Source organism: Rissa tridactyla, chromosome 1 (genome assembly GCF_028500815.1).
Source record: "Rissa tridactyla isolate bRisTri1 chromosome 1, bRisTri1.patW.cur.20221130, whole genome shotgun sequence".
In the NCBI taxonomy this organism is placed as follows: Eukaryota; Metazoa; Chordata; class Aves; order Charadriiformes; family Laridae; genus Rissa; species Rissa tridactyla.
In genome coordinates, this window is record NC_071466.1 from 177,298,874 (window position 1) to 177,326,727 (window position 27,854).

General features: G+C 37.0%; 1 protein-coding gene across 2 annotated transcripts in view; it reads right to left on the bottom strand.

Annotated features, from left to right (window-relative positions):
• ZDHHC17 (zinc finger DHHC-type palmitoyltransferase 17) overlaps positions 1–27,854 on the bottom strand; it is an 83,445-nt gene that overhangs the window by 14,988 nt on the left and 40,603 nt on the right. For both annotated transcript variants that reach the window (XR_008464868.1, XM_054191467.1), the window contains exons 6-12: positions 23,039–23,103; positions 21,516–21,678; positions 16,783–16,908; positions 15,367–15,509; positions 13,290–13,392; positions 5,417–5,539; positions 963–1,025 (exon numbers count right to left, since the gene is read on the bottom strand). Coding sequence is in view for 1 of the 2 variants with exons in the window: in XM_054191467.1 (XP_054047442.1) it covers positions 963–1,025; positions 5,417–5,539; positions 13,290–13,392; positions 15,367–15,509; positions 16,783–16,908; positions 21,516–21,678; positions 23,039–23,103 (786 nt within the window). In the remaining variant the exon portion in view is untranslated. The remainder of the gene's footprint in view (positions 1–962; positions 1,026–5,416; positions 5,540–13,289; positions 13,393–15,366; positions 15,510–16,782; positions 16,909–21,515; positions 21,679–23,038; positions 23,104–27,854) is intronic.

Below are 27,854 nucleotides of genomic sequence, written 5' to 3' on the forward strand. Positions count from 1 at the left end.
GTTTGAGTTTCATGATTTTGTCAGTATCATTCATAACTGAGCTCTAATACAAAATGTTCCAGCTTATTTTCTAAAGACAGGAATATGACTCAACAAATGGAACTCAGTGGAACTTAGAATGCTAAATTACTCCCAACAATTTTTTTAAAAAGCTTATGTTTTGAAAGAAATATAAAATGCCAATAAAAGAACTGATATGAAGTGTTCTGAGATACGTATGTGTATATACACACATCATTTTTAAGGTGTCACATCTGTAAATAATTTTCCAGATTCAGTTTGGGGAATATTAATATAATTCATGTTCTACATAGGTTAGAGCATTATAGTGTAACACTCATAACCTTGATAATTTTATATTTATAGTTCACTTTCTAAAAAAGAAACACATTACATTTACTATGGTTATTTTTTTTCCTTAAGCAGTTATTTCCTCTTCAATTTTCTACAGTGAAACTAAGTATTAACTAGTCCAAGAAAAGTATTTGCTCACAATTTGCTAAGCTTTGCAAAACTTAAGATTTTTATTTTTTTTTACCCCTCTTAGTTACTGCCAAATTGAGAAACAGAATTGATTTTTGAAAAAAATATTTTACTAGAAGCACCACATAATTTTACTGTGTGTTAAAGACGTGGTGGAATGTCACCTGTGATTTTCGTAACTTTTTAAGTGTATAATCAACCACCTTGCTAGATATATTGGATACCCGTATTTCAGCACTAGAAAGTTATTTCTGCAGTGATAATTTTTTTCCTCTTATTGTTGAGCTTTTTTTTGGGTACAGATATATTATTTATTGAAAACACTACTTAAATTAAAGATTACAAATAAATCCTTCCCTTGAAATTGCATTACTCAGGAGAAAAAGGAATTCAGTATAGGAACATCTAGTTTTGGTCTAGCATGAAAAAAAATAAAAATAAAAAAAATCAGTGCTGCAATTGCTTAAAAAATACACTACCAAGCAGGTACTGCAGAATATACTGAGGTCCAGACTTCCTGTCTCTGCAAGTTCTACTATTGTCTGTAGAAAAAAAAGAATAATAAAAAAAATAATTAGAATTTGGCATAAAAACAAATGACAGCCACTGTAATATAGCTGTTTTTCAGACCCAGAGCTGTGAACTCTATTCTTTTCAGGTACTTTCTAGACACAGGAACAACTTAAATACATCTAATCTGATTTTAAACCTATGCTGTTAAACCAATATGCACATTTACTTCTAAATTAATTCCAGCTTATACTTATTCCCAGTCTATCTAGGTTTAATTGGAGAAAAAGCAAGCTTCTATTAATTTTGATACATCCACACAGTGATTAGCACTGCTTTGACTAACCTCTTGTTAAACCTGTTAAAATTAACGCAGCTGAACTTCCAAACAGGAACACAAATAAAACTAGCTAGCAGGATCCCCCAGTCTAGAAACCTGATTTTCTTTCCAGAGGTAGCCCATCAGAACCTTTTATTGTATATTCACCTCTTTCCTCAGACATTGAAGCTTCAAGAAGGAAAAGAAATAATGCAAACCAAACCTCCTCGTACACATAATGCTATAGAATCATAGAATCTTCATGGTTGGAAAGGACCTTTGAGATCATCGAGTCCAACTACACACACACAAAAAAACCCCCCTAAAATCTCTGTCACTAGAGCATGCCCTGAAGTGCCAAATCTAGACGTTTCTTAAATACCTCTAGGGATGGTGACTCAACCACCTCCCTGGGCAGGCTCTTCCAGTGCCTGACCACTCTTTCAGTAAAGTAATTCTTCCTAATATCCAATCTAAACCTCCCCTGCCGCAACTTCAGACCATTTCCTCTGGTCCTGTCATTGTTCACTTGGGAGAAGAGGCCAACACCCACCTTTCTCCAACCTCCTTTCAGGTAGCTGTAGAGGGCAATGAGGTCTCCCCTCAGCCTCCTTGTCTCCAAGCTAAACATACCCAGCTCCCTCAGCCTCTCCTCATATGCCCTGGTCTCCAGACCCCTCACCAGCCTGGTAGCTCTCCTCTGGACATGCTCCAGTGCTTCAATGTCCCTCTTGTACAGAGGGGCCCAGAACTGAACTCACCAGTGCCGAGTACAGAGGCATGATCACTTCCCTACTCCTGCTGGCCACGCTATTCCTGACACAAGCCAGAATGCTGTTGGCTTTCTTGGCCACCTGGGCACACTGCTGGCCCATGTTAAGCTGGCCGTACACCAGCACCCCCAGGTCCTTCTCTGCTGGGCAGCTTTCCAGCCACTCTTCCCCAAGCCTGTAGCGTTGCTTGGGGTTGTTGTAACTGAAATGCAGGACCCGGCACTTGGCCTTATTAAACCTCATACAGTTGGCCTTGGCCCATCGATCCAGCCTGTCCAGGCCCCTCTGTAGGGCCTTCCGACCCTCAAGCAGATCAACTCCCACCTAGTTTGGTGCAGGTGCACTCAATCCCCTCATCCAGATCATTGATAAAGATATTAAACAAAACTGGCCCCGAAACTGAGCCCTGAGGGACACCACTGGTGACTGTCCGCCAAGAGGATGTCACCCCATTAATCACAACTCTCTGGGCACTGCCATCCAGCCAGTTTTTAACCCAGCGAAGAGTACACTTGCCTATGCCATGATTCGCCAGCTTCTCCAGGAGAATACTTATAGGTCAAGTGACACAGTGAGTTAGGTACCAGTTAAAGCACGCCTATACCTTCACACTAAATGATAGCTTTTTTTACTCTGTACACTCCTTCAGTATCGACTTCACTGTCGGAATAGAAGGAACCTATTATTCCATGAAATGGTTTCCAACAAGTTTTAAAATTCAGCAACTGAAATCGTGCCATGGGAGACTTAAATGACAAATAGATTCACCTACTGCTGCCTTTCAAACCACGTGTATCTTCTGCATCAATGTGGTTTCTAGCACTACCAAGCAACTGAATAGCCCTTACAACTATCTTCTTAACATAGCAATATCAACATAACTGCCTTAATTAGATGACGACCACTAAGGTGGGTACCTTGACAGAAGCCGCAGAAGTTTCCCTTCAAAACACTACATTTAATAATTGGTCAGGAAAAATTTATGGAAATTTTTCCTCAAACTAACCAAGTAAGAGCTAAAGTCAGCAGTCCGGAGGTAAATCAGTGTCTTAATGCTTCCCTTGCAGATCTCAGGTAAACAAGGAACAATCGTTACAGTTTTTCTAACACTTAACTAAGCTCTGAAAGTTGGACTATTTTTTCTCCTTGCTTGTTGTATTTCCATTCGATGTTGGCCCAGTATTCTTGTCTCTACCACCGCAACCCTTCAGATCCCCTCTCCAACCAACCACTGCCATTCATAAGCCCTTTCATGTCCCTCTTGCATCTTGACAACTTTAGTACTCTACTCTCCTTTTTTATCCCCCTCTGCCATCCTTTACTGCTCTAACAACATTTCCCACAACAGGACTTGAAATTAAAGAGCCTCCCTCATGAGAGTAACTTTTGTAAATAAACCAGATGAACAGAAAGTTAAAAACCCAACAAGACATATCTACCATGATTTCAATTCTGTTGATGTAGTTTTTGACACCTTACTATATATTGGACAATTTCATAAATTGTCCAAAAATTGTCATAACTGTCAAAAATTGTCATAAATTCATAAATACTTCCTCTGATTTCAGTGGGAGTATACACTACACTACAGACTAATGAAAGGATGCACAAAGGAATGTACGTGGCATGATGCTCAACGCTGGAGTTCTGTATTATCCACAAGCGAGACCCCAAAGATCAGGAGAACAGAACTGAAGAAGAGCAGAGAAGCCACTTAAATATAACTCTACTTAAGAGATTACAGCATAGAGACCCAGGAGTACTCAAGTTAGAGCCACATTTTTGTGGTTTGTAAACGTTGGGTCTATTTTCTGTGCTTCTGAAGTATTAATATTTGATTTTGAAAACTTGGAATTATGTTATTTATTTACTTGTTTTAAGAGTCAACTTGGGTTATTTTGTACCACAGAAGAAAGGACATTGACACATCAGTAGAATAAACATCTGAAATTGTTGCTTGCTACGCATTTCCAAACATACTTAACTTCGTCATCTGGAATTAAAAGAATTTTCTGGTTGCTCCTTAGAAAGCTAAAGGCTAACTCAACATAAGACATTTGGAGATCCATTACAAAAACATGAGAAAGCAGTACACTGCACAAAGGTAAGACATGCACCCTACAGCGGTTTACGCCCCTAATAATAGATCATTTTACAATTTGGTTCGCTGCAATGTAGGACATACAAAACATTCATAGCCTGCAATTGAAGAAGTTGCATTTTACAATTCCTACCCAGTTCAGCAAGGCTTTTGTAACCACACTTAACTTCTTAAGCAAGTAGATCAAATGAATTGCATATTTGTACAATTTGCTGAATCTGAACCAAAATGCAGTTGCTGACTCTTCTATTTAACTTAGTCCAGCTGAAGGATGAGAATTTAATGTGGACCTGAGTTTGGCAAATTTGCAAGGGAATAACAGCAAGGGAATTTGCAAAATAAATCTGCACACTGACTATCTACTCAGTAATAATCTGTCAGAGAACACAAAAATCACTTAGGCTATCACAACCACCTTTTAAAGGCTATTATATGTTTATTACTACATAAGGACATAATTCCAAGTGTCTGCTGTCAATTCACACAGGTGTTTTCACAACTGAGCGTGAAGTAGAACTACAAGACTCACTTTTAGTGGGATGTGAGCTACTAGGAAACTTACCCAAAATGAAGCAAACAAAATGTTTCTGCTGTTTGTATGATTTTGCAATATTCAATGCTGAGTTTGGCTGCTGAGGACAATGTACTTCAACAAAAAAATTTAAAGATGCTAACAGTGTTATAAAGTCTTAGAAAGATATCATTAGATCATCCATATTTTCTCTAATATTTAAACCAAAAGGAAAAAAAAAAAACCTCCATCCCAGACTGCCCGGGGTTTGAGTTATTTTTATCCTCATTCAGTCTAATACTTTTAGACACAAAGTTAAAGAAAACTGGAGGTGCTTTTAAGTTTGGAAACTTTTTTAGAATCAGATTAACTAACACCTATCCCGTAATGGGTCATTTGTTTCAGTAAAGTAAAATTCTGAAACTTCACATTTTCATTTTCACCCAACTGCTTTTTAAACTTTTTCATCTTGAAAATCTAAGTCGTGATTTTATTACTCAAAATTACCTAAATGTAACTTTGGATCAGTAAGCACTTGAACATATATTCCAAATGTAAAAAAAAGAAACATGGATGACAGGTGAAAGGAAAACTTTTCAACCTTTTAAACCTTTTGTATATGACAATTTATTGAAATTTCATGTACTGAACAGCAAACTACTCTGACCAACCAGTGGCAGGATGCTGAAGATTAAGTTTGATATATCTCATGGCTTTACCTTTTTCTTTTGTTCTTCCGTGGCTTTGATGATTCCTGGATCCGATTTCCAGGATTTTCCAAAATTGTAGAAAAGTGCAACGCTATTAGCAAGGAATGGAAGATGTATAAAGAAAAAATTGAGATGTGTTTGAAGTCAAGGAATCTAAAGTTTTAAATGAAATTTCCTCTTCAAAATACCCACTGGTAATTCGGAAATATAATTTAAGTAAATGTAATTTTTATAAATGCCCTCAAGTCACTGCCATCTCAATTAACAAAGTTCAGTACTGTTGTAAGAACTAGCTTGGTACTCAGTATTTCTATTCCTCAAACTTGAAAACTTACTTTTTAAAACGCTGGCCTCCATGAGGCATTTCTAAAGCACTTACCCTTCCAAAGAATGAATAATGATACTTCAGTTTTTGTAATTATTTTCCCTTTTAAATAAATTAAATTCCATGAAATTTATCTTCTTAAAAGTATTTCCTGTTTTCACAATAAACATTTCAGAGCTCTATTTATAAGATGGTAATTTGACTGCCTATGCCTTCAGTGGTTTGAAATTCCCGTGAGATCACAGAAAGGACTGTTTGTAGCCATAGAAGGAATTGTGCTGCAATGACCTCCCTTGCATGGCAATGACGTCCCAACACCGCTTATCTCCAAGAAAGGTACTGTCTGATACCTGGTCCTATTATAAGGTGATACCCATATTTTACATCAGTGAAAGTTATTTTTAACATACTAATACACCTAATACTTACAAAACCACAGGATTTAGTATCCTCTGGAAGTGTTTATAGAATCAATTACCATATAAAGACAGAAAATAACCATTAGTTTTAAAAATAGATTTCCTGCGTTGAATGACTTGCCATATAGCATGCCTAGTCTTACAACACTTGACATTTCTTCAGAGAATGAAAACATTTTTTAGCAATGATGTTGAAAAACCAAATATTTCAGGCATGCCTCTTCCACAAAAGGTGGAAAACTATTTACTCTGATAAATCTACAGAAGACCTGACCAACCTGACTAAAGATACCTGTCAGCTGTCAGTCATAACTGCGAGGAGATGCCATATTTGACAAAGCTGTGGTGGCAGAAGCCTCTACCGCATTATCCAGGCAAAAAGGACCCTTGTTACTCAGGCACAAATCACTGCACACCCAAATTACATTATATTCTGAGTAACTGAGATGAATATTTCCTCCCTATTTCGGTAGTCATTGGAACTTTGACTGTAATTAAAGTTTAATATATTGTGTATTTGCATTACAAAACTTTTCATATAAGACTTAAAAACAAGCATGCTGTGGTATTTTGTACTGAATTGGTACATAACACTTTAAAGACAACAACAAAAACCATTTTTTGCATGCTTTGAAACAATCGGATTTTGAAGTTAGAATATATGCTCAAATATATTCTACTATATATATATATATAAAAAAGTATATTCTATTCTGTTTGACTATTACTGGAAAAAATGTTTATTGAAGGCATTAAGCAGTATTAAAAAAGTAGCATAAACCATTGATAAACACATCTACCTGGTATGGATACAAGCAAATATTAAATGAAAAAAAACAGAATTTCTATAGAATAACAGTATATCAAATCCTTCTATACTGCTCTTGTGACGTGAAAGAACCTGGAAATATGAATAAATATAAGAAAGGCCTCTGTTTGACTTCTAAAATGCTAACAAAGTCTCATTGTTCATGTGAAGTGTACCCTGAATAACTTTTGTTTTCCTTCTGTTGGGGGGAAGAACTGGCTGTGAATTTCTAATAAAAAAATATTGCCAAGTTAAGTTAAAATTTTAATCATGTACCTTATACAGTAAAGTGTTAGCATTAACTCACTAAAGGCTAATTAATCTTTCCTCTAACAAGCTGTTTCCAGCAAGTTTATAATGGGGGAAAAACCCACCAGCTATACTATAACCTAAAAAATCTCACAGTTCTATTTGATACATTACAGATGAAAAGCTCTGACTTTAATACTTTTACAACCTAATTTCTTCCTATTTTTCTTCTAAAATTGCCTGCTGCCAAGAATAAGCTGGTTGAACTTATCTGTACGGCTAGAGAGAGAATACATTTTCTTTAGAATATAGAAGTATCACCAGGGTTATTGCCACAACAATGAAAAATGTTTTTTCATTAAAAATACCTTAATCAGACATCTGTTACAAACAACAAAGGTACAATTGAAAAAAAATTGTATGACCCATTCCTAATTACTATACGTCATGTCTAGACTGTTAAAGAAGACAGGGGGAAAGACAATTTATTTTCTATCCAGTAAAGGAGTTTTTATAACCTTAAAGTTCTGGAATTGTTTTTCTGCTGACTAAAATTTGGACAACCTGTGTGATAAAGAAGCTGTCCATGGATCAAGGCCGCAAGAATAGAAATTCAGTATGCAGAATTTTTCTGAACTTGCTCTTCCCCTCATTTTACTCCATAAAATACAGAGAAAGCATAAGAGACTCCCCACAGAGTCTAAATTTTGTCTTTCCTTTTATCATGATGGTGTCAGATGAGCGCATCTGTACCACCGACAGTGTAAATGGTGGCAGTTAAGGTACTTCTGTGCTGAGGATGGGAAATGTCGGCAGACTACAGGAGAAAGTAAAGTATACATGAGCAGTAACTACGTAAATGGAGAAAGACAAAGCCAGCAGTATTTTTCATTAGTATCTTCAAAAACCCATTTCTCATAAATTTTAAGGAAAACTGATGAAAACCACCAGACTCTGAAGGAGAAAGGAAAGTTAGAATTGTCTTCTCCAGGATATTTCTGGCATCTCATATAGGTAAACAAGTCCAACTGTGTGATTCATCTTACCTACCTTAAATCACTCAGTATGCCTTCATACACAACAGAAAGGAAAAAGGTATGTCCAAGCTATCTTCAGTATCAAGATATTTAAATTAAGTCAGAGAAGTAGTGCCCTACAAGTGGCTATTTTTCTCCACTGACTATGAAGAGAACTTAAACAACTAACTTAGATATGGATGTCCACACTAGAGATATCTAAAATTATGGTGAACTCCCCTCTGAAGTTTACTTCCAAAGAGATTTTAGCAATTTCGAGCAACTCTCAAAACTCTCCATACTAAAGAAACCCTTGTAGGTTTGCATTAGAATTGGTTCTCCAGAGAGAGTGCCTCGTTTTGTCCTAACATCCTCATTTACAACTATGCAAGAAAAAATGTGTTACCATATTATTAAGGGCTGAAAAATGCATGATACAGCAGGCATTCACCTTCTGCCCTGTCACTAATTTGCCATCTTTTATGAGTTTTCCCCACTTTTAACTGTGAGAGACAAAGCAGAAACACCATGAAAAAATCCTACTTTTAGTCCTAATCAATATCCTTTAATTATTAGAACAACAGGCTGAAAATTATTCCAGAAAAAACACTTGGAACCAAAAAGACCACCTCATTAAAAAGAAAACTAAAACCAAGCAAGCATCCCACAGCCCACGAGGGAGGTAAACGTGTGATGAGCTTATTTTTCACCCTGAACTGCAGTCTATTTTAAAGGGCCCAAGCTCATGCAGCTTCCTGCTACCTCACAGCTACACATCACACGAGGCTGAAACCAAGCCCAAGTGCGCACTATATACCTAGATGCTCCCTTCAACTAACTACAGATCCAGTAATAAAGTCCTTTTCTCCTACAGAGAAAGATCTGCAGCCACTGTAAACCGTCAGAGATCAATACATGCTAATGAACCTGCCAATTCGTAACAGCTGTGCATCTGGATCCCAGAGTACAGGTAGATAACAGCAGACAGTTACACAAGAAGCCTCCTTTGACTACCTATTTATTAGACAAAATCCATTTTTAATCAACTGAAGCTCTGCAAAAGCTGTCTACCTCCATTTTCTATCTAACATAAAGAAAATCCCAAAGCCTGCAAAAAAAAAAAAATCATTCACTGCCATCTCCTCCACCCCAGAAATTTGTTTTTAATTTAGAAAAAGCACTCCGATACAGGAAAATAAGTTCTGGATATCTGTGCCTGCGGTCTGGATTTTTTGGGTCCTCTAGAAACACGGTGGCTGGCTTCTTTCTGCATGGATGCAAGCCTTTTTACTGTTTTCCTGAAGCTAAGCAGTAAAATTACCAAAGAGAAAGTTGATCTTCAAACCAGGACAAATATGAATTTATATTTTTTTTTATTTTTAACTGCTTAACTGTACCAATTGGCTTGTTACAGTCTTTAAAGGACTATGCTATTGTAACAGCTTTGTGAAAGCATGAAAATCATCGTGAATTCTCTTAGACTCATTTTTTAAAATGATCCCTGATTGAAAAAGTGTGCAGTGTTTGTTTTCTTTCACCTAAGCCCCATCAATATATGAAGTACATTTGAAATAAGATAATCAATACAGTATTAGTCAGTGATAAATTACTTTTAAAATTACAAATTGGCTTATAGCATCTCATTATCTCAGCATTGCAAGTAGTATGCTATACCAAAAAAGGTTAATTAATGAAAATTGCACACTCCCATTTGCACCAAGTGGAAGTGGTAGAAGAAAAAGAAATACCGTGAATATTTTGGGTTACAGCAAACCCCGACATCTTAGAAAAACAGAGCAGTATAAGAACCTTCTGACATAACAGGCAGTATTTGTTCAGCTGGAACTGAAAAGACTGCATGAACAACTGATATATGAACTCGGTACATGTGCCCTGAACTTTTACAGGACACAAGAGAATGTTCTACCTATAAATACTTATGAAAAAGAATGAAATGTGAAATTCTAGTCTCACGTTATTAAAAGTGTACTTTTAAATTCTTTTTTTCCTTCAAAAGTAGAACTAAATTAAAATATAGTGATTTAGTATGTAGGATTTTTGAGGGGTCCGTCCCCCCCCCCCAAACAGTAGAAGATTAGAAAACACTAACAGAACAAGACATAACTATCCATTGCTATGGGCAAAATACAGATAAAGGGAAGCAGCAAAACAGCAGCAAAATAGTGGCAGGGAAGCATAGGACCATAGACTCATATATCCATAAACACACAGATCATAACTTCCTCATTCCCTGCAAGAATAGGATTTCTATTTTAACAAATATACCAGACTCAGAAGCTGCTGAAAAAAACCCAATAGAATAGAAACATTTACAAAAATTGAGTGCACTACATTAATCTAAACTGTTTGAATTTACTTTCAAGATTGGTCTTTTAGAAGACACATTATTAAGCCTTAGAATTTATAGACTTATTTTTCATGTGACCACCCTGAAATTCAAAAAACCGCCCTGCTAATCTTTGGTTTTGTTTGTTCTTTATGACACATTGTTTTGACCGCCCTTTTCTGTCTCATTAGGATTAAACCCAGAAGACCAGATGATCTTCCAGACACCTTCAACATATCTACAAGAAAAGAAAATTCTTACCAAGCACCTGAATATTAAAGTAATATTTGCAGAAATTAAGACTTCTATACTATTTATAATATAAAGTTCCAGTAAGGGAATTAGTGATAGCTGTTTAAGGCTAGAAACTTTTTTTCCTGAGCAAAAGATGGTCAGAATTTGTGAAAACTACCAGGATGGGTTTTATCACTTGAACATTACACAGTAAAAAGTAGTACCCTGCTCTGCTGTAAGTAATCACATAAAGCTGTAAAAATACAAGAATCCCTTCTCCAACCACAATGCTGTGCCTCATGCTATAAAAATAGAGCAGGCATGCAATTTCTTTCTTCCAATAAAGCTACAGGGCAATTTTCCAAAAGGAGAATGAATTTGGAATCTTATTACAAAGACTTCCAATTAAAAATCATCAATTAAAAGAAGATGGCCTCAAGCACTAAGTCTCTAAAACTGCTTGTCACAGAGAATTGTGTCAGCTCTAATGAAAGCAATTAGTAACTGAAGTTTTTAGACTACTACTTCTGTGTACGAGAAGACTGTTGCAGAGGTTTTGAGGCACCTACCTTAAATTACAGAAGCAGTACAGTATTTTATTGACATTCTGAAGTCAGACTTTATTAGGTTAATTAACTGTCTACAGTTACTATTTCTAGTGGATAGTGAACATTATTCTGTGACCAAAAAACCACCCAAACTTCAAGTTACATTAATCAGTAAGCAAGCTGGAACAAATACAAAGAAAATGTGAGCTTCAGGATAAAAATCTCACAATTTGCCGGCCTTAAGGGATGGCTTTCCACATCAAGATAGAGGCCACCACCAAGTTGTGTTGGCTGTGCAGCCATTTTAATATGGTCAAGGACTTTGATTTAAAGTTGCACGCATTTTTAGATTTGATTCAAGCTGATGTTATGTTAGCACAAGAAAGCATTTCACATTTGCAACCCGAAACATGTAGTAGCATTAGCAAATGTGAGGTTCTAAAGAAAACCTACAAGGTACAGAGAGATGAGATTCGGAAGTGAGATAGTGTAGTTACTATAACTGCCTCAGAAACTTGTATTTTACTATTTGCCAAAAGTCAGGTTTCCTTAACAAAAAGAACAGAAAAGCAATTTCAGTGTAGAGACATGACATATTTAGATAGCTCTACTCCTTTCCATAAAAACCGCAAAAGTACACCTCCATTTTTAACTACTGCTTTTAAAAATGTTTTTCATATTCATTTTGTACTCACTGTCCTCATTCTGCAGTTACTTGTAAATTTAATTGAGTAAAAACATAGAAAATCAGGCCAGACAGAGAGGCTGGCAGTAGGACCAGCATTTCTAAATAACTATTTCAAGACATACTCATGCTAACACTGATAGAAGTATTTTTAGTTTTTTTACTTAACAGCTACTAGATTTTCATTTTTAGGTTTTTTAAACAGGAAGTAACAGTCATCTTCAGTCTCATGGGACTGCTATTATTCACAGCAGCACCTCTGCAAACACTGTCAGCATGGAAGCCAAAGGCAGCATGGAAGCAGGGGCTCCTCTCTGTTCTCAACCCAAAAAACGTGAGGTTGATTTAGTTGAGGTTGGAGAACATATTAACAAGAAGATAGAAGGGCTGCACTGCTACTATCCTATTTCAGGGTAACTCCTTTGAGGGTGAAAAGAAAGCCAGTTTCTAGAAAAGTCAAGCCAACATCCATCATAAATACTAAGTTCACTTCAACTATAAGAACTGTATTAAACATTTAATAAAACATTCAGTCTCTATTTCGTTTTGTTGGTTATTGTAATTACAATACCCAAGAAAGTTGTTTAAAAATTGTAATCTATTTCCTTAAGGTGGATAACTGACATTCTTCAGTGAACTCTGAATTAATTTCTACCACTGTAAGAAAAGTTCAAATCTAGGCAGACAGTCAAAAACATAAAAACAAAACATAAAACAAGGGCATATGCAGAATCTCTATAATCTAGTGTTGTTAATACATACATCTTCAAAGACTGACAATACAGTTAACCAATATATCTAAAGTTTGCATGAAATGGAATTTGGAAAATCTTTAGGAAGAAATAACTACAAAGCTAATTCCACTGGAATTGATACATACCATGAAATTACCTACTGCTTTTCAGAAAAGCAGTGTCTAAAAAATGCAGTCAATTACACCTTGTCACCTCACAGCCAGAACATATATTCTAGAGTTGCTTACATTTCCCCCACTTAAGAAATTGGTAAAGCACAGGAAATTCTGCAGACTACTGTAAGCCAATTTTGAGGAAAATCTTTCACTTACTGAAGCAAAGCAATAGCGTGCACATTTTTAAAGGAATAAAGTAATTACCATCAATACAGAAAGCAATGGTTAATGGAGATAGCCATTTTAAAATTTTAGTTAGTTTACTCGCTCTTATAGGATATATTTAGGTATTACCTCATACTACTAACATGAAAAAACATTACTGTACACAAAAAAAGGATATCGTTCCAAAACCAGAAGAACCACGTCACATACATCCAGAATTTTGTTGCCAAGTATATTCCCAGAGGCAGCGCACTGTGCATGGAGTGATCAAAGAATGACCTGTAAAGTAGGAGCAATGTCACATCATAAGTTTTGACTTATAAAATTTAAATCCTAAACTATTATTACTACTGAAAAAACACTTCCCGTTAAAATATGTACTACATGAGATATTGCAAAATATGTCATAAAAAAATTTTCCTCACTTATCTTCAAAGTTTATGAGAAACTCTTGTTTTCGACATGTCCAGGTGAAGTCACGACTGAAAATTATTTAATTAAAATTTATACATTCACTTTTGCAGTGAATGTCAACTGAACAAGAAAGGTAGAATGAGTAAATACTCATACTAAAACTATGCTGCGAAAAGCAGACAGAAATCTGTGAGATTCCTAGCATACAGCATGGATACCAGTTGCAAACTACATTTACTTATGAGATTTCAGTGCCAAAGATATTTTGAAAACCCATACAAAGAAAATTACACGTTGAAGTTACTTCAGTAAGAAAAAAGCTTACATGACCTTGGTGTTATCAGCCTGCATACTGGAAATATTTCAGATTCTTGAATCTTTTGTTTCTCTTACAGTTGCCAGTAGAAAATTTGGAAAAAACGAGATTAATTCATTTCCCATATCACTAAATTTGCCAAGTTCTAAGATAGAATGCTGCGCTACTTAAAAAAAAATTAAGGCATCAGAATTATTTTTACCTTCTTATACTCTTGCATTTTAAGAATATTCTGAATAAAGTTAAATTTAGTTGAGGCAAACTAGATTTGTGACTAGGCAACTCCATATTGAAGAAAAAATTGCTAAACATATCAAAAGTCACACTCCGAACTGCTGAACTCCTTGAAATAAAGCTTTTCCCATCATCTGCCTCAACATCCTTACATTAATGCATTTTGCTTTTTGTCCTAGTGGTGCCCTCAGACACGTCAGGTAGGTCAAAAATATAAAACCTGACAGAACACAGATCTTGAGAAACTTGAAGAAATCTTGTCCTTGCCTCTTGCAGGAGGTGTGATTGAGGATTTGCATTGCAAAACAAATTACTTGTGGGAGGAGGTCAGCAAATTGCACAGAGATGACAAAAAGACAGTACAGATCATCTCCAAGATCCTGCAGAGGCAAAAGCTTGATGACCCCCACCCCCTCCTGGTGTACTAAGTTCACTAAGATTCTATGAACCTGGTTTAAGAAACAGATATATTTTCTTTTCCTCTTTAAACTGAAAGGAAGGAGAAGCAAGTTGTTCTAATAAACATGACATTCAAGGCCAGAAAAGCAGAAAGCTTGTAAGTATAAAGATATAGTAAGTTCTTCTATACATGCCACGCATGACAATGAAAGGCAAAGTATAGATGACGTAGTCTACAGATCTTGAAAATCTGTTGGAGCACACCTGCATGTGTGTGTGTGTGTGTGTGTGCATACGCACGTGTATTTACACATAAAGTACTCACAAACACAATGAAAATTTTTCATGATCAGGTAACAAATGAAAAATATTATTAGAAAGCAGCCTTTTTCTTTAGTCACGCCTTTCCACAACAGAAGCTATGAAAGCTGACTCCGACTCATTTCTCTTCAGATGCCTTTGGGTATTTAAATTCTAAAAAATTGGGTTTTAATAGCAAACTTGTACATATATTTTTTCTATTCCTTTCTAGTAACTTTTCTCTTGACTGTTTTCTTTAAAACTCATGCTGATAACTTTGTAGGCAGACATTCAGCACCCTCCTCTGGAGAATGACTGGAATTTCTGTTCTGCTGTTAGCTTCTATTAGCTCAGTGATATTCACCCAAGGTGATTCCATGGCTATTTGCAAGACAACAGAGCATTACAAGAGCTCAAGCTGCACAAGATCTTTCCCACAAATAGTAATAAAAAAATTCCAACAACAAATAAATGTTGTGTGTCGAAAAAGCACACAACCCCCCCAGAAATTTAAGATTATTTATCCAATAAAGACGCTGGCAAAACACTGTTTGCGTGCACACTAGACAGTGTCCTGGTAAAACACTTACTTTGAAAGAAACTGCACCATAGCCCAAACGCCACCATACATCAGCCCTTTAATGAGCCAAGAATCAATGTCTAGGTCTGCTATAAACCCAACCAGCCAAATTACTAGGAAAGGAGTTCCCAGCATCACCTTCTGACGGAATTCCTATATAGAAACAAATATCAGTAAGTAATTCTATTTTTAGGAACAGGTTATATAATAATAGTCTACAATAAATAGGACAGTCACAAAAACTTAAATAATTTTTCAGGAAGCTTGACATAGGGAGGGAATCTTAATAAATTTTTTGTCGTTTCCTATATTTACATATTTCCAATGTATGGGCTAGAAAAAAAAAATCCTAAAATTTCGTAGCAAATCAATAATTTTATTCATTTATTTACTTCAAAAGAATTGTCTTCTAGAACTTTACTGTTCATCCAGAATAAAGGCAACAGTAGCTCTTTTTTAAGAATCTGTCAAAGTGTATAAACACAGCACATGGTAATCTCAGTGAACTTTAAAGACTGAAGTTATGTAAGTAACAGATAAAAATCACACTGAAGCACCTACAAAGAAAGATTGGACCTTTTTTGTCTTATGCTACGTGGGTACAATTACTGTTGAGGGCACCAAATTCTTTCCAGATATTCAAAGCACATTCACAATGCACATGTGCATATAATGCAACGCAATCACTTAAAGTCAATAATCGCTGCATTATTACATTACCACAGGGTTAAAGCACAAGCTGTAGCCAATGCTTTAATCATCAAGATGCAATGTATCTTTAAATCAAGAAGTTGTAGCAAATCAGCGACAACAATACTTAATATCCAGCACAACATACTGCCTGGTAAGAAAACATTAATTCTATTTAAGTTCTCTATAGGCAGGTAGACAGTTCTTCATGCTAGAGCAATATGTTACCCTTTATACCCTCATCTCTTGCCTCCTCCTATCTGCAGTATTAAATAATAACCTGAGAAGGAAAAGGCCTCCACATTAGAAATTCATACATTACACTACACTGCCAAGATTGACTGCTGCTTTCATTCAACACAAAACCCTACATAACTAGAGAGGAGATCAGAGTTCAGGATATCTAAAATGCTTCTTTCCTTAGATACTTGAGAGTCAGCTTTGTGAAAGTCTTGGCTATCCCCAACAATACCAGACCACTTGCCACTTTCCTAACATTTAGTTAGCACAAAAACTAACAGGTAACTGTTTGGAGGCTTAGGATTTTCTTTCCTCCTGACTTGAATAAAGGCGGTGGTCTTTTTTCTTTGGCAATTACTCTTGTCGTAACAAAAACGTTTCCTAAAACTGAAATGTGGGGAAACCACAGTACTGAACTGCTTACCTTAAACACACACGCCCCCAAACTAACAGCAGCAGTAATGTTGATTTACATAAGCATTACAATACTTCTTACCTTATCAGCTTTTAGTTTTCTCAGAAAGGACGGACTGTCATATCCCTTTGCCTGTCTTGCTTCCTGTAGGTGATTGATCATCCAAACGTTTTTCCTCTGTTTTGCTAGATCAAGTGGTGATTCTCCCTGCCAGGAGTATAAAAGTGCGAAACATCCAATTTAAAAAATAAAATGCATCCAGAGCACTTTTGAAACAGAAGATTGGCAGGTAAAAAGAACACATTTTAAATCAGTTTAAGCTACATTCTGGCATACTTTTTGCTCTGCAGCTTACTTGACACCAAACATCATTCATTCCTTTTGGTCTTTTTCACTCTCTTGTAACTACACATGCGTGGACAAATAGAATATCAAATGTGTGATCCTGACAACACGTATGTCCTGACATAGCAATAACTGTTGCCTTTGTTGGCATACCACATCTATGTTTCACTGTTCTACACACAGTCTACTAGCCTGTAAATGAAAGACTGTGTTTCCCCCTCAGCTATTGACAGGCAGCAGAAATCAAGCAAAGAATAAGAACTCGTGACCCACTGGATCATGGAAGGTCTCCCAGTCTGAAGCCTGACTTCTCAGTAATTCTCTGCCTTTTTGGCAGAGTGAAGTTACTAACACCGTGGAATATTTCTATAAGGATATTTTTCCACAAGCTTAACGTTCTTATATTCATCTCAGTTACTGAAGTCCTAGGAAGAAAACTGATTGCTCATGTCCAACTTATTCCAAAACTCTGAGCTTTTACGCTTAGCTTGTGTGTTGTGTACTTTGGGTGCTAAGCCAGCAATGGTCCATGCTTTCTCTTTTCCTACTTTCAGAGAGGACTGACGGACAAAGCAAAAGAGAGACAGAGAGAGATATACAGGGGCCAAAGGTGCCTACCAAACTGATTTGATTTTATTGCTTTTTAAACATTTAGGAAGAGAGCTAAATGAAAGTTATTGACTGGGTCTAAAATTACAGAGGAGGCAAGAGACAACCAATTGCAGGTACCTCCAGCTTCAGTTTTGCATTTGACTCCTCCTCTCTTCTACTGGAGTTAACTCCCCTCCTAAACAAACCATTCATGGAGGCTTGAAAAATGGCTGAATCCTCCATCGCTCGGCCCCCTCCTAAAAAAAAAGTGAGACAGGTACCAGAAACTGAAATTACCCAGAAAGGGCAATAATTACTATAGACAGAAGAGATTTCAAAGATTAAAAACTACAGTTAGCTGCCTATATCCCATAGAAAGACAATGGGAATTGAATACTTAACTGTCATTTTTGCCTTTGAAATCTTGCTCCAAATCTCTAAAAGTAGAGTAAATAGCACAGACTACAGATCATGAGGTGAAGCTTTTTGCTGCTTAACAGGATCTTGCACTTCTGTGCGAGAAGTTTAACTCGTAAAATCAGTTAAAAAAGAAGAACCTTTTGACGTGGCTTCAAAGTTAGTTAGCCAGATGTTTAAGAAACAGATTAAGTTAACTCCATCCTCAACAGAAATGCCTGAAAGCAAACTATGGCGCTTGCTTCATCACATATTTAATGGCACCTTGAATTGCTAATATCTGGAAAACTCCAGAGATGCTGTCGTTTTATTATCACCTTATATATCCAGACTGTAAAGATTACCTGTGCACAAGCAATCCCCTCTGGGAGTTGTTCTCCCAAGTAAATCCTGAAGTTGTCTTGGGGTCCAGCTGAGCATCCCTTCCACTAGAGGGCCATGAGACACCTAGGAACTGCCTAGATAAAAAGATTGAGGGAGCTTTAAAGAAGTCTGTGACTATGCTTCTGATCATCTGGCCATTTTAATGTTTTCCTTGTATTCACAGGGGTGGTGGATGGCTGACTTGCTTAGAAAGCAAAAAAACCCAAACAAAACCCCAACAAAACCAAAGAGGGAATTCAGTCTAGTAACACACTTAGTTTGCCAGTAAGCAATAAGGCTTCAGTAGTATATATTTTAAGTGTTTAGATAGAAAGAGTAATTTGAAGTATCATTACCATAGGGAACTTTACATGTAGACTTCCACAGACAAGCCTACAGATACACTGCACAATCAAAAAACTACATCTAAAGTCCGTTCAACGATTCATTAACAGATTTTAAAAAAATAAAATAAAAATCTTCCTTAAACCCTAAAAGCTCTTTTAGTTCTCTATCACCCTCTAGTGAAAAAGGAGCTTCTGCTTATATATAAGTAAAATTTACAGGTTTCCCCCCGACCCCCAGTGATAAGCTGACTCTCTGTGAAATCCTGTCCTCATCTGCCCTATCTGTCTACTGGTGTGGCAAGATAATTTCCTTAACAAGAAATCAACCAAACAAAAAAACCCACTCTACTTTCACTACTGAAAAGCAGCTTCCAACTCCAACTGTAATCCAGTTCTTAGAAAGGAAAAAGAAAATATCTTACTACCAAAAGAGAAGTATTATTTTCGTGTACAGCATAATATAGAGGACAGATAACACAAAGGGACCAAGTCTCTGTATCAAGCTTCATTCTAGAATATGAATGCTATTGTTCATATACTTCTCAAACTGTACTGCAACGCAAAAAGAGCGCCTTACTGAGATGACTGGTTCCAATTTGTTCCAAACCCAGGCAGCCAGCAGCGTGCGCCTTTCTAACACTGACTGCCTAGAACTGATAACAACAAAGTCAAAGCTCGCACCTAATATTTCACCTACTTCATAATTTGAAAAAGATGAGCAGCTTTCAGTCAAGATAATTCTTTAACCTTAGCTGTCTACCACCACTTTTGGTGAATTCCACAGGCTATCTGAGAAAAGGACTTCACCAGATAGTGCTGCAGAAATCTGGAACTGACTGCATCAAAAAGGAGTCTTTCACGATCCCTTTTATTTCTGAGGAAACACGAGCCAGACATGTAACTACTGTTTTTTTGCTCAAGGAAAACTTTTTTGCTGAACAGTCAAAGGAGAAGCACAAAACTGAGTTTCTATATACGAAAATCAACCAAATTCTTAAGTGTCCTATATGTTTAACACCACTCAAATCAGCATACGGTATAAAGACACTGTCAGGATGGCAAAACTGCCACTGCTAGAATGATTTTGATTCTCTGAAGATCCTAGAAACCCAGGAAGGCATGCAAGAAACCTAGACCCCAACACTGAGGGCAGGCAGTGGTTAATGGAACCAGGCACACGTCTTCTGGCATAACTGGAAAGATATCATGATCCAGCAGGCTCATAAACCTATTTTTTTTACTGACTGCTGCTGTCTGTCAATAAAGAAAGGGAGACCATGAACTGCTTCAGGCTACCAGATACTTCTTCATTTGGCCAAACATATGAATTTTTATTAGATTTTATAACAGTCCAGAAATGTAGGTAAGGTGATGACTTTAAAACTCTAATCACACTAATCAGTCTGCCAAGGGAAGCAAAGTATGATACACGGATTTTTTTCGACAAAAATACCTTGGTTTTTACCATTAGGTGGCATAGAAGAAAAGCTTTTCAACAGTTTGCAAGAAGTGAGACTAGAAGCATAAGTCACCCACACAACTGACCTTACAGACCAGGAATAACTATTATATATTCACGTCAGTACATGCAAGAGGCTAGCTGATTTGTTTTAAACACGTGAAAAGCCATGTGATTTTTCTAACGAGTTTTCATTCATGGTCATCAGTATTATTGCTATTCTAAAGTAGATGTAGGACCTAGAAAGCTACTAGCAAAATCTGACTGCACCCTTAAAAAGACTGTTCCATGCTGTTCAAAAAAACCGATGTGTATATATATTTTTTAAACATATTTCTATCACTTGTGGCCAAACAAAATAGGCCCTGGCAATCTTAATCAGCAGAAAAAACGGTGAAAGGTTAAATAAATTTAATTAAGTATTTAATATTTTATAAATGTAGATTTATAGCTATATTTTCCAGTTTAAAAACTCCATTTGTAACACTCATTAAAGTGGAAAATACAAATATTTGAAGAGAAATTTGGTAGAGCATTCTTTTTTCCAAAAGTGAATTCTTCTCTGACACCACAGAAGAAACAGCGTGGGTGGTGAAGTGCATTTAATTTGATAAACAGAATAGTCTGGAGGCAATGGACAAACCCACGCACCTTCCACTGCTGGAGAAGCTCTTACAGACTCCAAGTCTATGGCACAAACTCTAACAGCTGCTTGACTGGTCTAACACACGCTAGGGATGGGCTCTGTTAGTGCTGAATCTATCTTCATCATTAAAAGGTTCTGGCAGAGTAATCAGGCAACTTAAAGTTCTGATGCAAAAGAGCCCGTTTTCTTATTTTACTCATACTGATATTTTTAGGCCTTCAACTTCCTTACTGCCACTGAGAGATAGAGCATTTGTCATCTGGAAGAGAACAGAGATGTCTCACATCTCACTCCAACAGTCACCCCAGGACTTCACTAGAAGACATTCAGTCAGATTTACAATTTTGCATCCCAGCACATGGATCTTCACACATGCCGAGTAACTGCACACCCCACTCCCATATATTTGCACATAACCATTGGTAAATTGTTTACTTGAGTACTTCTGAAGGTGCAGATTTAGTGGTTATAGATCACTGTTAGGAAAAACTGATTCCCTAATTAAACATTAGTGGCATGGCTTTTGCTCCATCTTCATGATCCCACCATACCCACAATAACAATAATAATCTGTTCTTGAGATTTATCACAGGCTCTGTTATTTCTGCCTCAAACCACTTCCAATAAAAACAGTCCAAGTGTTTACCTTTATATTTTGAGCATCAACATTAGCTCCAGCTTCTAACAGAAGACTAATAACTGTAGTATTTCCTGCTAGTACAGCCCAGTGCAATGCTGTGTTTTTGTGATATTTGTCTCCAAGATTAACAGAAACATTAAACGTAAGTAGTAATCGGGTTGGATCCACACTAGAAAAGAAAATTCTTGTTAAATCTACAGAAAATGCACTCAAATACATATCAAGTTACTGTTAATGAGTTCAATTTCTATAAAGAACATTGCTATTACGTAGTGTACCTGATCAAAGTGACATTTTTTGCTGATGATTACGAATGGCTCAAATTCCCATCCCAAAGAGCAACCACAATTCTGTTGACTTTTAAAGGAACTTGATAAGACAGCTTGTTCTGGGATGTCATGAAACACAACTGTTATACAGTTCTGGTTTTGCGTTTACCAAAACCTAAGAGTATTAACAGATTTGTAAAAGCATGCACATGGTTATATACTTGGCAGATAACAACCAAAGTTTAAAACGTTTTATATTTCCACTTCACATTCCAAAAGATGAAAATAAAATAGGATGATAATGTTGGTAATTGTAGGTATTGGTAAAAGCTAGCCTATGTTCCTCGCAACAATCAATAGAGATAGGCTATCTAAGCAGGAATCTCATTCGGATAAATAGGCTCTTTAGAGGATTGGTATTTTATACCAACTTTTTCCAAACATTTCCACAGGGAGATTTACTTTATAAACTAAAAGTTCATATTAGTGAGTACTTCTGCATAATATCCTCTCCCTTGAACAGGTCACTGTACTGATTTTGGCTGGTTTCAAGTCAATCTTCATAGTATGTCCTACGGTGCTGTGTTTTGGATTTGTGACCAAAATGGTGTTGATAACAAACCCACGTTTTGGCTATTGCTGAGCAGTGCTTACACAGCATCAAGGTCTATTTTGTTTCTTGTGCTGCCCTGCCAGCAAGTAGGCTGGGGGTGGGCAAGAAACTGAGAGGGGACACAGCTGGGACAGCTGACCCCAACTGACCAGAAGGAAATTCCAGGCCATATAATGTCGTACTCAGCTGGGAGAAAGGAGGAGGAAGGGAGGATGTTCAGAGTTATGGCTTTTGTTTTCCCAAGTAACCGTTACAGGTGATGGAGCCATGCTGTCCGTGAAATGGCTAAACACCTGCCTGCTGATGGGAAGTAGCGAATGAATTCCTTATTTCGCTTTACTTGGGCGCACGGCTTTTGCTTTACCTATGAAACTGTCTTTATCTCAACCCCTGTGTTTTCTCACTTTTTACCCTTCTGATTCTTCTCCCCATCCTGCTGGGCGGGAGTGAGCAAGTGTCTGCATGGGGCTGAGCTACCTACTGGGTTTAACTCACAACAATCATAAATGAAGAAAGACAAAGTGGCAATTGTGGAAAGAACATTGACTAGTTAAACCAAAGAAACCTTCCAAAAAATCAAAACCAGTCACTATTATATGCCACTTAGTTAACATCAAGAGAAAGTCAAAACTGCAGTGAGATATTACCTATGTGTTCTGTAAGCTGCCCACATTAAAGGTGTCATTCCATTTTGATCCATCATATCTACATCCTAAAGACGGAAAAGAAAAAAAAAAGTTGGTGAGATAAGTAAGCATGCTCAGGATACAGTAGATACAAGGTTTGCAATGAGAAGCGGTATTTTAAAAATACCCAACTGAATTGGAGAAAAACTGGCAAGCTTTTAGTGCATAATAAAATAATATTTAAAAAATGAAAGCAGACATTAATACCACCATTGCAAAAACATAACCCTTCCAATCTATTTTGGAAACTAAGGAACAGTCATGCTGTATAAGACTAGTCATTTGTATCTTACTATTAATCTTCAACATAGAAGATATATATAGATGGTGTACTATTGCACTCAAAAGGAGAAAACTAAAACAATGCACCAATATTTAATAAAATAGTTGATAAATTAACATAAATACCATGGCCTAAATCCTACATCCTACTGAATGCCAGATGCATCTATTTTTCCACTTGCAAAGCAATTTTCCTTAGTTCACTCAGTTCCAAAGGTATTTACATATCTGGACACCAAGCTAATGGATGCCAGAAAATGTTTAAGTTTAAAACAAAAGTCAATAATAAAAACAACCTACCCAGAAATAAAACTGATCTATAACCAAGTGATGACTAAACTGATGGCTAAAAATAAAAAAAACACAAACACATTATTACATTTAACAGAATATAGCCACAGAATGACAAAACAGCACCATCCAGACAATCTGCTTAGATCCATCAGAAAGGATCTAATACCTACAGCATTTTTTCCTCTTATAGACCCTTGCCTCACTAACATAGAAGTTGGTAATTCCTAAATACACTGAGGCAGACTCTCAAGACATTTGGGAAAGTGGCACAGACCACCAACAAAATTACTGGAAGCTAACTTAATGCAAGACCTGAAGAGTTTTCCTTAGAGGCAACAGAGCTACGTCAGTATTTCCTGTGCTACTCTTCTCAGTCCTTATTAGGAAAATTAGGTTGAAAGTGTTTCAATAAAGTATCTTGCTACAAAAACTACTGCCAGAAACCCAGAAAGTAGATGATGTTGCTTTCTATCCCCTCCAGGACCTTCTTCTCTGCTCCAGTGGTCTGCCAAATGCCCTGGGATCCCCGTTCATGGTGCTGCTAGCCTGACCCAGGCAGAAGCTTTCCAGAAAACCTGATTTAGTTTTTCCAAATAATTGCTTTTAAAACGTCCCTAGCCTGCAGATAACTTTACATTTCTGAGGTTTTACTCTGTCACTTAATTAAACAGAAAACAAAAAAATCAGAAATTTAAAAAACAACTGATGGAGAGGAAAGAGAACCATTACTTTATTGTATTGTTTGTTCAGAAAAGAGTTATGTGCATCGAGACTGGGATCCGCGTCTGTTTGCCCATAGTACTTGTATAGATTAGAGCCTTTTGAGCCTACTAGGACCGCGCAACCATTGGCGCCCCCTTTAACCTCCTGTTGTTGAGATCATGAAGGAAATTGGAATCACAGCCTAACGTCAAGTTAATTCATCCTTGAGAAGCATGACTTTGATTCGCAGGTCACACTGCGTGAACAACATATTTTGAAGATACATGAACTATCACTCTTTCATCTTTAAATTTCATACAGAAAAGCAATTCTTCGTGACAGCAGGGACCTGACTGCCCGGATGCAAGTACAATCATCCAGCGATTCCACCTGGCAAACCAAAACGACACTTTTCACACTAGGTGACACTCAGCTAAAAGAAAAAAAGGCAAAAAAAAAAAAAAAGCCATGAGCTCCAGACTATTCCCTGCACATAAATTACCTAGGCAGGCTACAGCTATTGCTCATATTAAGCTACAACGTAGGCTGAGGCAGATCCCTTTTCAAAGGAACTTTAACACGAAGCAAAGCAACTAAGGTTGACTTGCATACTGTTGTATAGATGTAACAAAGATGACTTATCATCAAATTTATTTTTTTATTTTGCCAGATCATTACCATAACCGCACAACAAGTGGGACATTTCAGAAAGGAAGCTCTGTTGCTGCTTTTTTTTACCAAAGCGCTGAGGCAAAAAACACAAACCTTCAGCAGCAGGTACATATTAGGAGACTGTTCTGTTCTGGTGTGTACCAACAGGCATTTTAGCATTAATTTCTTATTTAACTCAGTGATGGGACAATCTGATAATGCTCATGGAGGGTCGTACCTATGCTTTTAGGACACCATACAAGAACCAAAGATTTCATTAAGTGATGCAATGACCAAAAATTGGACATACTGTTGCCCTCTGTATGTATTTCAAGCACAAACTCTGTGGACCACAGCTAGCAAGTTTTTCACTTTTTTCTAAAACAGAACGATTCTGGTTCTGAAATAAAAAAACTCTGCATATGCAAAGATAACCAGACAACCCTAGGACACTAATACAAGATTCCACAAGAAGCTTTTGGAGAGGTAAAAATATAGGGGAGAAAGAGCTTCCTACAGGAAAAGGAGCTGTAGCAACTATTCTGCTGCTTAACACTACATTCTGAAAGCAATATAGCTGATGAGTTAGGATTCTGAATAGCAGCTAGAGAACAAAGCAGCATTTAGGCTTACCAGGACATTTAACAAGCAATGGTCAAACCAGTACTGTGGTACAGCACGACCTTTTCAAAAGCACAAAAAGCATCAAGAGATTCCACTTAGAAGTGCATTAAATTGCACAGAAAGGGACCAGGAATTTAATCCTCTTTAGAACTATTACTAGTTATTTCTCAAATTCAGACCTTCATGTAAAGACCAATCATGCCCTTGTTCAGAATCCTATTTGCCATAAGGAAAGGATCTTTTTCACATGGACTGCTGCCCAGAGAAAGGGAAACAGGCTTCTAAAGAGATGACATATTAAAAAGCATATAGTAAAGAAGATTTATCAGGAAGGGAGATGTAAGGCTAAAACATTTCCCGGTCTAGGAAAGATGTGCTAGTTATTCACTAGAAGCAGAGATTTTGTAGGATTCTTGTAGAATGAAGTGAGTGTAGACCAACAGGCAGCTCATCAAGCCAGGTAACACACAGAACTGAACCCACCTGGTTCTTTCAAACAACAAAAGCTCTGTTCTGAATACTCTAGTCCATCACACGCAGAGTCAGTTTTGACAATCATACGAAAGAAACACGACTGGGCTTCTAATCCTGTAAGTAACGTGCTGTAGATTGGGTCTAGAGAATAAATACTTGGTTTGGTGTCTCACACTGGCCTGAGCCCAGTGGAGAGAACGATCCTCAGTGCCAGCAGTGCTTGGGAGCACAACTCATGGACTGCAGCACCAAAGTAACCAAGCCTGTTGGCACCACACTGGCATCTCCCAACCTAGATGCCAACTACTCCTAGCCCATAGCTCAGAAGAAGACCTCATGTAGCTCGGTACAGTAGTTAACACATAAAATTGCAACTCTGAGAATAAAAAAATATATACTTGGTGAATATGTGACTGGTAGTTAAACTACGAGTATGAAATAGTTAAACTATAATTTTAGCTCCAGAAAATTTCTTACAAATGATTTTACCATACTAGCAACTTTATAGTCACTCATTATCTGTGATTGAGGTAAGTTATCTTACACTTGCCACAGGATGAGAACACATTTTATTCAACCATCCAACACACCACAACCATACCTTAACTTATTCCAGGGTGACATGTTTGTGTATGATAGGCCCTGATATGCCTTTGGCATTTTAAGTAGCATAAGCCCAGTGTGAAGCAGTCAAGTAGCACAAGCATCAATTCTGAACATTTTTAAGTGCCTTCAAGCTATTTTCATTTTTTCTTTCTTGCATGTTTTTTTTAAATAATGATTTTACCTAAACTTGAACTGTGCAACAGATTCTGTTACTTGCTATCTGATTATATTTATATTGTGTACTTGCCCCAGGCTTGATTTTGACCCAGGCAACCTACTGACACAAACAACATGAGCAAATTATGATAGTCAGGTATTAGTCTCTCAAAATTCAGTAACAGAAACGACTAAATAAAAAGCAACTGCTATCAGCCACTGGTGCCTCTCGGCTGAGTAGTACTCGCTGGCAGGTTCACCTCCAACCTAGACCAGAGCGCACCTGAACAAATGTTCTTCCCCTACGCTATGCTCCAGAAGCCAAAGGACTGGACTCGAGCCTCAGATCGGAAATTATACCACTGGCTGCTGCAGCCCAGGAAGAGAGTGAAGCAGCAACACTGAAGCTGGGTTCCAGCTCTCAATATGGGATGAGAAGCAATTAGGAGCAACCTCCTAGTCCACTTGCCAGTTCTCTACACAGTTACGAAAGCTGGCTCTCCTCTGATCATGCAGGTCCACAAAGGCACCAGGATCAGAACTAACAAAGCACAACAGCCTATGCTGACCTTTATTTTGACATTTATTTAGTTGTCATTTACCACATAGGTACCACAATTAGGTTCAGAACAAGGGCAAGCCTACTCTTTGAATATAAAAAAACTGGTCTCTGTAAAAACAAAAGGCAAAAAAAATTTGCAAGTAGTATATAGCAAAAGCAGTTCAAGTACCCAAACCCAAATCACGGCATCACAAAGGAGGTGGGAAAAAAAAAAAAAGGATTAAAGACCTCAAATATAAAAGAATAAAAAGGAATCATGTATTTCCCATAGCTTCTACAAAACCCGTGTAGTTTCTGTATATAGGTAGTATAGCTAGAAAACTATGAGTTCAGGGATTGTTAATACAATGCTATTGATATTACTATATTTTAAATGTACAAATCAATACATAATTTTTAAGTTGAACTTTTTGAAGTGCTTCCAAA